Source organism: Microcaecilia unicolor, chromosome 3 (genome assembly GCF_901765095.1).
Source record: "Microcaecilia unicolor chromosome 3, aMicUni1.1, whole genome shotgun sequence".
In the NCBI taxonomy this organism is placed as follows: domain Eukaryota; kingdom Metazoa; phylum Chordata; class Amphibia; order Gymnophiona; family Siphonopidae; genus Microcaecilia; species Microcaecilia unicolor.
The window spans coordinates 278,310,615-278,321,788 of record NC_044033.1 but is presented as its reverse complement, the minus strand read 5'-3'; the positions used below and the strand labels follow the sequence as shown (position 1 = coordinate 278,321,788).

At 44.0% G+C, this 11,174-nt stretch overlaps 1 protein-coding gene across 2 annotated transcripts in view; it reads right to left on the bottom strand.

The window, feature by feature from the left end:
- Positions 1 to 1,177: 1,177 nt before the first annotated feature.
- The window catches only part of YARS2 (tyrosyl-tRNA synthetase 2), a 32,135-nt gene continuing 22,138 nt past the window's right edge, over positions 1,178 to 11,174 (bottom strand). For both annotated transcript variants that reach the window (XM_030198114.1, XM_030198113.1), the window contains 3 exons: positions 2,678 to 2,833; positions 2,412 to 2,582; positions 1,178 to 1,736 (listed from right to left, as the gene is read on the bottom strand). In XM_030198114.1, the coding sequence (XP_030053974.1) occupies positions 1,544 to 1,736; positions 2,412 to 2,582; positions 2,678 to 2,833 (520 nt within the window). In that variant the 3' untranslated portion in view covers positions 1,178 to 1,543. The remainder of the gene's footprint in view (positions 1,737 to 2,411; positions 2,583 to 2,677; positions 2,834 to 11,174) is intronic.

Here is an 11,174-nt window from a genome sequence, read left to right as displayed (position 1 = left end):
ATGCTGAGAACTTCAAAGTAAAGTTGCCAGTGTTCACAGAGAACACCAGCTGCTTTACATTGAAGTTCTTATCAGCATTTATTCATAGGTCATTTGCATTTCACCTATGTGAAGCATTTCTGCTTGTGGATTCAGCAGTGTTCTCCTAATGAAGGCTATCATGCTGAAACACAGTCTGTGTTGAGGACGTTCAGCTGGGACGTATACGTATTGGAAGAATAAACTACTTTTGTTTCACCACATCCTGGTACCTACTGTCCTTCCATTCTTGTTTTCCCTGGGCTGACTTTTTTGTGGAAGCTGTTTGGTTTTCTTGTACTTTGGAACTTCTGTGGAATAAAGGATCCCTTCAAACACAGTCCTGTAATTTTTAACTTCAGGAACACTGATAGAGATGTAACATGATGTCAGTTCAATTGTCAGAATTAAATATGCAGCAGAACTATTGAAATACTAGTAAAAAAAAGGCCCGTTTCTAGAGCAAATGAAAAGGGCGCTAGAAAGGTTTTGCTCCCCAACCCCCCCTCCCTACCCACCTCTTCGTCATTGTGAAGGCACGTCATCAACGCACGCCACCTTCATCTCCTAAGTCCTTGTTCGTTGACGCCATTGCTCCGTCCTCAATGTGTGACGCCATTGCTCCGCCCTCACCGTCATAACGTTTGACGCGAGGGCGGGGCCCAGAGACAGTGATTTCGGTGGCTTCATCACCACGAACCCTTCGAACCTGTGTTGAAGGCAGTGACGTCAGTGGCTTGGCTTCACCAACGTCAGTGTCCTCAGAACGTTGAGGGTGAGTTTTATTATATAGGATGTAGAATTGTGCTGAATAAGGTACCAATATAAAAATGCAGCTTTTCAAAGACATATTGAAACTGCAACAGAGAAACTGGCTTTCATTTCAAGTCCCTCTTTCTTCACCCCCCCCCCCCCCCCCCCCCCCCCCCATTTCCTGGGAACTTCTGATAGCAGGGCTAGTCAATTACAAACACTTAACAGAGACAAAAGGTACTGGGATATAGCTTCCTTCTCCTCCCACTTGAAGAACTGGTAATACTACTACTACTACTATTTAGCATTTCTATAGCGCTACAAGGCATACGCAGCACTGCACTGCACAAACATAGAAGAAAAAAACAGTCCCTGCTCAAAGAGCTTACAATCTAATAATAAAGGCATGACTAAGGTGGGTACCTGAAGGCTCATCAAGACATTTCCAAAAACCAAAGACCCAAGAGACACAAAGTCTAAAGAACCCATTGAAGACACTGCCTCAAAAATGACAGTGCCCTACCCAGTACATCCTAGGATGCGCTGGGCTTCACATCATATAAGGGATAGGTTTTGAAATAAAAAAGAAAATAAACATCTTTTTATTATATACAGGACTGCTTATTTTAAATCCATTTGAAAACCTGCAATACTGTGAAATCTCCCCACCTTTGTGAGGCAGACAGTAAGTCCTTCACTGCAGCAGCAGAGAAACATAGCCATGTCTAGTGCAGAGGTAATACAATTTTGCTATGTAGGCAAAATGTACTTTCTATTTGCATGATCTGAAAGATTCTGTTTCGGGTGCCAGTTGAAGCCACTTCACAACATAGAAGTTTTTCTTTCCAATTCTAAGGAGAGATAATCCATTCTTGAGTATGTGCTGTCCCAGGATAAGAACCTCTTCTGGATTCCTTACTTTGTGGTGATTTATACTCACGCCTCCAGCTGTTATCATCTCAAAGCTAGAAGAAAGCAACACTGTTCAAAGATACTGGCACATTCCTATACAAAATCAATCAACCAGCAAAATTCACAAATTAGAAATCCTACTTTCAAACATTAGTGAGCACATTCTCCATACAAGTCAATGTCTTGTCTTCTGGTTAATTACATCATTTTCATTTCTCTTCTGTAGGGTGATCTACATGAACACCCCCTTGCGTCACACAGTGAAAACTTTCAACTGTTGTGAAACTGTACTAAAAACACCATCAACAGCAAGCAACTTTCTAATTATTAAACAGTAGTATTACAGAAAATAAGGATGTGAAAATATAAAAATGGCCCTGGCATCATTTCCAGCCATGCTCCACCCTTTTCTCCCCAACCCCAATTTTTGACCCCATTCATTTTACAGAAACTGTCACTTGATCGAAATCAATCAATCTGTAAACCCACTATTCACATTCTGTTAAAATGATGTTGGCTCCGATTCAGCCTGAAAACAATCATAGCTAATCACATCTGATGAATATAAAACATTCTGCAGCTAAGTACATATATCACTTCAAAGGAGGATTTCACAGCTTTAGATACAACCATGAATTGCAGAGAAATACCTACTATACCTGAATGTATCTCACAAACTGCAGCTACTATTACTACTACTACTGAAAAGGCAAGAGACAACTGCCTACCCTCTGGCTCCATCTGGAATAGCACAAGTTTTGCGACACACATCCAGTACTGTCGTTCCAGGTTCAAGCATTAATTCTATGAATGGAGCTTCTCTGAAGAGTTCCTGCAGCTCCTGATCACACATGGCCTCCAATGCATCCACACTGTTGTGGTAGAGTGCAGTTGTGCATCTACAAAAGTGTTTAAAGATACTACTTTAAAAAAAAAAGTTGCTTTGTCATACCTTTCTTCTCAGCCCATAAGATTATTTAAATGTGGGCATTACCTCTTGGCAGATTCCAGTCCCTGTTTTCCATGAACAAGCTTGGTTACTTCTGCTGCAAGGCGTTTCTGAGGCCCTCGCTTCTCTGGCTCTTTGCAGTGCATGTTCATGATATGCACAATCTCCGTAACAGGCAAAAAAGTGAAAAGTTTCAAAAGTCTTGAAAAGAAAAACACACAAGATTAGTTTAAAATATACAGCTACTTTTCAATTTCAAATAGATGTGGTACCAAACTGTTTACTTCTTTGTCCCCAGAATAATCTACAAGCAAAATGAAGAACTAGTAACAATATACACTGAGGGCAGATGATCAAAAGCAAGCATGGGTGCTAGAGGCCAACAGAGCCATACCACCGCCTGATTATCAGAGCTGAACCCATGTAACTACGCACTCACTAGCTCTGGCTCTGACATGCAAATGCATGCAAACGAGGGTCTCCTGCAGTCCTCTCTTATGGTCAGTGAGCAGTGTGCCAAATAAAGACGCTGCTCCTGCTACAAGCCCTACACCAGTTTAGAGCTAGCATAAGGGTTTGCTGAACAAGGGAGGAATGGGGAAGACCAGCTGAAGAGGTTTGACAGGTCCAGGATTTTCTCTGGACCTATCAAATTTAAGCCCGCCCTGCAAAACACAAGGCCCCCAACCCCAAACTCTAAAAAGACTCTGGTGGTCCAGTGGGACCACTAGCCCCCGCCCCGGTCTGACAACCCCCCTCCCACGGAAGACAACCCAACCCCCCCCCCCCCCACCACCACCAGAGAGCTCCCCTGGTGGTCTAGCGCCCCCTTACCCAAACCCCCCTCCTGAAAGAAGGAAGAGCTGAACCTAGTAGTCTAGCGGCCCTGAACCCCCCCCCCCCTCCATATCTTCAAATGATGAGGAGGTAGTAGCGCTCCCTCCTCCTTCCAGCGCCGCATTCAAAATGCCAGCACCCTACCCAGTGCATCACCATTTTGGGGTGGCACTAGAAAGAGGGGAGAATGCTATGAGTACGCCACTTTGGAGGCGGCCCTGGAAGAAGGAGGTGCCACTTCCTCTTCGTCATTTGAAAGTGCGGAGGGGGGATGTTCAGGGTATGGGGGTGCTGGACCACTAGGGGAGGTCTCTTCTGTCGGGGGGGGGGGGGGGGGGAAACGAGGAAGTGGCTGAGGTCTGGATGTCCACCACACCTCCAGCCCTTTGCAATGTTTGACAGGACCAGGCTTTTTTTTTTTTGACAACCCAGACTTGTTAAACAACTTCTGCGGGAGGACTATGCCCAGGCACAACCCTCCGGCAGAATTACCCCTATGATCAAAGCTAATAGCACACATAAATTTGCATGCTATTAGCTTTGATCAAATGGGCGTTATTGCCCCACGCTGACAGCGCTGTTCAGTACAGCGCGGGTTTTTTTGATTATATGTACCTTAAAGAGGCAGAATATGCTTACGTCAGAGAACAGAATCAAATTTTAGGCAAGATAGTACTTTTCATTATGTATCATACAGCAGTCAGCACTACCACTTCAAACTGAACAGTGATAGCCTAGGAGCCAAATATCCCCCCCCCCCAAAAAAAAGGGGAGGGATTGCAATTATATATCATTTTTTATATAGATTTAGTTTCTAAGCATATTTCACCCACTCTGTAAATTTTTGCATGTACAGTCTGAGATAAAACATTTCAAGGACAGATATGTTGCACTCTATTTTACTGTCCACCAGGTAGTATGTTATGGATTTTTATTTCAAATATTTGTATTAACAAAAGTGATTTAATCTCGACAAACTATTTTAGAGCTAAATGTTTACTGGGTTTATCAACATGGAATTTTCTGAGACCATATGCTATTTCATCACATAGTAAACAAGCCAAGCAGAGAGGGTCCAAAAGCACACAAGTCCAATAGGCAATTCAGAAAAGCACAAAAGGGCCTCCAAGGTTGGAAAAATGCAAAACTTTAATGAAGGGAGACCCGACACGGGCTGTGTGTCGGCGCCCAAAAGCACCTGCCTCAAGGGTCTAAAAACACACAAATATAAAAACAATCAATATATATAAAAGGCGAGTGTCATACTCACTCGCAAATGCGCAGTAGAGACCTTCCCTGCCCCGCCCCCGCGTCAATACGTGATGACGGGGGGGGGGGGGGGGGCCGAACAGAGAGGGTCTGTACTGCGCATTTCTGAGGGAGGGACACCGCCGTCTAACGCTCCCCCACCCGAGTCGCCGCCGCCACCCACCTTCTACGCGGTCGGGCCCTCGCTCCACTATTGAAACAGCGAGGGTCCGGGAACGCAGCACTGAGCTCTGCTGAGCTGCTGACATTGCCCTTCCTTCTTCTTCTCTGCCTCTGTCCCGCCCTCGACGCTTATTGGTACTCAACACTCAACTTCAATACCAGGTGTCTTGAGCTATATTTCACATTATGCAACATTATGTATATCCATTTAAAGGTCTTTCCTAAAAATCAAATATACTGGCTGTTCTTGTTTAAACAGCTGTACTATGTATATCACAAATATCTTTTTATGAGAATTTTTTTAGATATGCATGTTTTTTATATATATAGTTTAAATTGTTGTTTTATGTGTTGCTCTATTATTTATATTTTATATATAAGGATGAGCACATATTCACATGTATATATGCATTTTTTGCTGTCCTATTTTATAGTTTTATGAATATTTTATTGTTATATTTATATTTATGTGTTTTTAGACACCTGAGGCAGGCGCTTTGGGCGCCGAAACATGGCCCGTGTCGGATCTCCCTTCATTAAAGTTTTGCGTTTTTCCATCCTTGGAGGCCCTTTTTATTCTTTTCTGTATTGCCTATCACATAGTAAACACCATTTATTAGATTTATTAGCATATAGGTTCACTAATGATCTTTTTATAAGATGACATACTCTGAAGTACCATGGTCTGATCACAGAAAGTTGTCTTTTACTTTAACTGGAAACAAGATGGGGGGGGGGGGGGGAAGAGGGATTCTAAACAAACCTATTATTGAACTAGGAGTAAGGCTGAAGTAAAACTGTTTTGGACCAAAATTTGACTGAGTCAGAATATAAAGGTGCCAGATTCTTCAAACTTTATGATAAAGTGGGATGATTTAAATAGATTTTCAGATTAGCGCCTATAAAAAACTAAAGTAAAGCCTAAGAAAAAGATATTTCCATGTTTTAATCAAGGGATTTTAATTGCAAAAAGATTATGTAGCAGGTTAGAAAGAAGGTGGAGTAAAGATAGTACTGAGGAAAATAAAGAGCTGTGGAAGAAAGTTATTAGAGCGTATAAGAATAAAATTAAACAGGCGAAAAGGAAAAAATTATGTCTTACCTGATTTTCCTTCAGTCACAGCAGATGAATCCAGAGGCTTGTGACCATCTACCAGCAGGTGGTGATAAAGAGCGTTAAACTGAGCTCTGGTATATAGGATGGTATGCTCCTTGGACAGCCAGTATTCTTCATAACAAACACAAGGAGAAACAGGAAAACAAGGTAATAGCACTCCTTCCTCACAACCAGGAAATATGAACCTGATAACAAGCAGAAGTCGATGGAGCTAGAAGGCTAAACACCTAGAGAAGATAAAACAAGACTGAAAAATTCAGAAAGGGAGGGACCCTGGATTCATTTGCCGTGACCAAGGGAAAGAAAGTGGTCAAATAAGATCATTTTTCCTTCCTCGTCATCAACAGCAGATGAATCCAGACACTTGTAGGATTGATCAAAGCAGTCCTCATTAGGCTGGAATATCGAAAGGTGAGCAGAGAAGCAAAAGACACAAAGGATGCCATCGAGCCGTCTGTCACTCAGAGGTGTAAAACCTGAGAAACAGTGACAGTATGACCCAACGGACGCTAGCCTTCACTTACAGAGATGGAACCAAAAACCGAGAAAAGCGCTGCATGCCAACAAGCGACACGCATCCCACCAAGAGGGGTAGGGGCTTCCACCTCAACCATACATTAGCAGGAGACCACCCCAGGAACAGGACAGACCACATCAGGTACACAGCAGCATGGCTCCCATAATGATGGGCCGGTGTACTCAAACTGAGCAAAGAAGCAAAGCATCATTAAATGCAAGAATGCCAAACCTACCCTTCAAATGTGATTGGTCAACCAAATAGAGTCAGAGCAGGATGCCCCTTACTATTCTGAAGATGAGCTGTACCACCCAAAATGGGGTATAGGGCTGCACACAGAGACGGGACAGAACAGTACCTGCAAATGCGGCAGTGTGGCCTACCACCAGCAATGGAGCCATGAGATGCGCCCAGCAGACTGACCTATACCAGTACTCCACAGCCTGAGGTGGAGCTGCACTCCACCCCAGGATGGAAGACCTTCCCCTCTGGCAGAGTCAGTGCCAGGTCCTAGAACCCAAGCCAAAGTCCAAAAAGAAGTGCCCTGACCTAGGAAAATCTGAGGGCACTGTCAAAAGGAGACTATGCCCAAGAACCAGTGATGGACCCGTGTCAAATATGCAGAGACCAGGAGGTGTCCCACTGCCAGAGATGGAGCCATGCTTGGCACCGAGAGAAGGGGCTGTGTTCCACATTCAGAGGGGGAACTGTGTTGGCTGTTAGTGTCCCAAGAAGAGATTTACACCCAGAAATTCGACAATGCCCATAAACACAACTACCATAGCAGGAGAACAATATAGGCCGGTTGGCCAAAGGGCAGGACTGGAAACTTGACCCCAACAGACCACGCTAGCTCAGGGCCATTACAGAGCCATCAGCACAAAATGAGCAAGGAAGCCATGAAGAAGCCACACCCAGAGAATTCTCAGGAAACAAGCTGACAGAGGAAGCAAGCACCCTCCCTAATAGTAAGGCCACGATCCAAAGAGAACACAACCACAGGAATGGCGACACATGCTCCGGAGCTGAAGGCTTACCCCTGGAACAGAGGAATAGGAGCACCAGTAATAAAGAGACCATGGGCTGAAATAAGGAAAAACACTGCTGCTGAAGTAGTGCAAACTGTGAGACGGTCAGTGTCCGAACAGGATGAACTGGGCTGCAGCTATAGCAAACCAAGCAATCACAGCACCGTCTAGGTGATGCAAACTACAAGAGCCAAAATCAGCCAGAAAAAGAAGGCCACCCATGCTGCAGCCCCCCAAAGGCCACAAGGAAGGTCTATGCAGGGAGGGCTGAAATGCAGACACGGCCAGGTCCTAGCGGTACCCCTGTCTGGCAGATCTTGCAAGCAGCTAATCTTAAAGCACCAATGCACCATCAGGGCCCCAAACTGCCGATTCAAGACCTACGACACAAAAAAAAAGTAAAAAGTGCCAACAACTGCTGGTCCTAAGGGATCAACGAAAGAAGGCCAGAATGAAACATGAGCCATTGTACCCAGGTCTCCTGTGGACAACACAGAATAGCACAGTGGCGTAGCTAGGTGGGGCCACGGGGGCCTGCCCCCCCCCCCCAAAAAAAAAATTTGACCTGGGTCCCTGGTTGGCTGGCGGGGGTACCCTCATCTGGATCATCCGTCCATGAGGGCCTGCCAGACCCGTCAGACTCCCCACATCCTGACCACAGGAAGATGCGCCACTCTCAGACGGGGAATTTACCCGTCTATGTTTAGCGTCAGTCCAACGCTCGGGGAAAGAAGTAAGCTCCACAGCCAACACAGGGCTAACCAAACCTAGAGGTAATCCAGTCCACATCGTAGTGTCAGACGCCTCAGGCGTAGCTCTTTTTAACAAAGGCCTCACCTGGCCCTCCGCCCCCAAATTAGGTGGGGGAAGGAGCTCCTCTAGCAGCCTCAGAACGAGGCGTCCCCCCCGCACTCCTCCGCAACAGCGAGGGTCGAGCCACGCGGTGTTTCCAAAATGGCGCCCGCTGCCAGTTCCATCGAGCGGGAAGAATCGCTGCTTGACATGCCCATACTAGCACAAGCGTCCAAGGAGCACGTACTGCAAAGCCCCGCTGCTGACCTGCGTTTACCACAGCAGGAGCAGCGCTTAACTGTTTCAGCAGCCATCGCCCGACCGGATGGAAATACAGAAATAAAATTGCAGCCTCGCGCCAACTTACCCCGCACAGGACGCTGTCTGCGGGAACCTCTCACCTCGGAGGACCGAGTCAACGAGCTCCAGTCAGGCTGCACAGAATCAGAATCTCTGGAGAAAGCCTCAGAACAGCAACGCTGAATAAGCGCGCCCTTTTTTTTTTTTTTTACACTGAGGAAAGTTGGAGTCAGGCAGCAAACGAGGGACAGGAAACAAAACCAAGTATGCCTTCAAAGTGGGCACCACCAGCCACAACACCCCCGCTCTACTGGCAAAGCACAGGAGCCACCCCAGGCAGGGATCCAGGAGCTGATCAAGCAACGTCCACACCTGCTGGGAGATAGAGATATACTGAAGGCAGGAGGAGCTAGACATCCAGGGTCACTGTGGCTTTTCAGTGTTCTCTATCTCCACCTGCTGGTAAGCAGATACAACCCATCAGTTAATGGATTCATCTGCTGCTGATGACAAGGAAAGAGAGAATACTGGCTGGATTTATCTGATGTTGATGACAAGAATTAAGCATTATGAATCCTACAAAGGAGCTGAATGTGAATATTAAAAAGTTGCATGGCTTCGTAAAATAGTCTATTAGATACTCAAGATCTAATAATTATAAATGAGGAACCTCCCACTGCAGCAGATTTAGAACAGTATTTTGAGCAGAAAATAGTTATTAGCAGAGGTCGGTCTATCAAAAGCAAAAGTGGATATTGAGGACTTTAATGAAGACATAAAAACCAAAAGAATATAGTCCTCTTATACTGCATTTGGTTTCTACAGTAAAAACTCTCTTGCAAAGATATACCTCTGCATCATGTTGGATGAGTGTCCAAGCTACATCATGAAAGAGGCTCCTGATTTGTTCGCTGAATATTTTACAAGATGTGTCTTGTTCTCATGGTTGTTTTCCTAAAGAAAAGGGTAGCATTATATTAACCCCTATACCTAATAATGCAATGGCCAATAGAAATGATGTTACTAATTATAGACCAGTCGCTTCTATCCCTCTTATGGTTAAAATAATGGAAGGTATAGTGACAAACAGCTTATGAAATATTTTCTCATTTTTCAGTTTTGCATAATTCGCAATCTGGTTTTAGATCACAATATAGTACAGAGGCAGTATTAACTACACTTATAGCTGTGTTTAGAAAAGAAGTTAGCACTGGAAGGATGATCATTGTGCTTCAGTTTGAAATGTCTAGTGCATTTGAAGTTGTTGACCACGACATATTTTACTTTAATTGGTATTTCTAAACCGCTTGTACCTTAAGTTCTAAGCGGTTTATATTTTGAGTCTTGAATACAAAGATGGGACTGAGACAATACCTGAGGACTTACAGCAAATATTACAGAACAAATTACCATTGTAGAGGTACCCCAACTCTGCCATCAAGATAGTAAATAAAATTGGTGAAATACATGGGCACACCACAATTTTCAGGGATAGTTCAGAGCGAATAGTGAGAAAGAGTTTTACAGGGCTGGGGCAACAAAGAAGAATGCTTGATGTCTGGTAGATTCCAGAGTGGCACACTTAGGGCCAGGAAGGACAAGTCTATGGTCGTTTAGAGAGCAAAGAGTGCGGCAGAAGTATGGAATGGTGAGAGAAGAAAGGTAGACAGGTACGCTAGTTCTGAAAGCCTTAAAAATGATCCTGAGAATTTTGAAACTAACACACTGCTTGATGGGAAGCCAGTGATGGGACCTGAATAATGTATTTGATTCCTTTGGAAATAGTATCTCTTCCATGAACTGAAACATTGAGTAGTGTACCCTCAAAAACCCCTAAATAGCTGGGAAATAAGACACTTTACAATTCACCAACACTTAAATAGAAGCCCTACTCATGTTATAAGTTCACATTTATTTTCCCATTTCCATATATTTATTTCTATTCCACCAAATAGCAGCATACAAAAATAATGCATGCTTTACTGGTTCACTTTTAGCCTTGCTATGAAATTTTTTTAAGCAATGTTTTCTTAGAGTTACTTTAACTTGGCCAACTTGAAGGTCAGTCAGTTTACAAAGTTTTTCTAGTCTGTTTCCAAAATGCTAAAATATAGCTCTACCCTACCATTCCCTAAAGGAAAAGATGACTTTAAAAGCTAATTTTTACATAGATTGGGTATTGGCACATACAGAAATCCTTTACCCCCTCCTGGAGGTGCGCTTAAAACTTAGTTCAGTACTGTGAAATGCTCCGACAGGCTCAGTGGACTGCGCATTCCCAAAAGAAAGCACCACACTTCAAAGACAATAATATTTTCTTTGAAAAGAAAATTTTATGTTTATATGCAGCGATATACTTTAGCATTGTCACTCAAAGATGATTATTTCTATCCCACTCATTTACATATAGCAGCCAACTTAAACATCCATAGACACTTAAGTATTGGAGATAGTCAAAACACCCACTGAGCTGGCACCTATGGATTTACAAGTTGGCTAAGTTGAAATACCTCTTGAGGG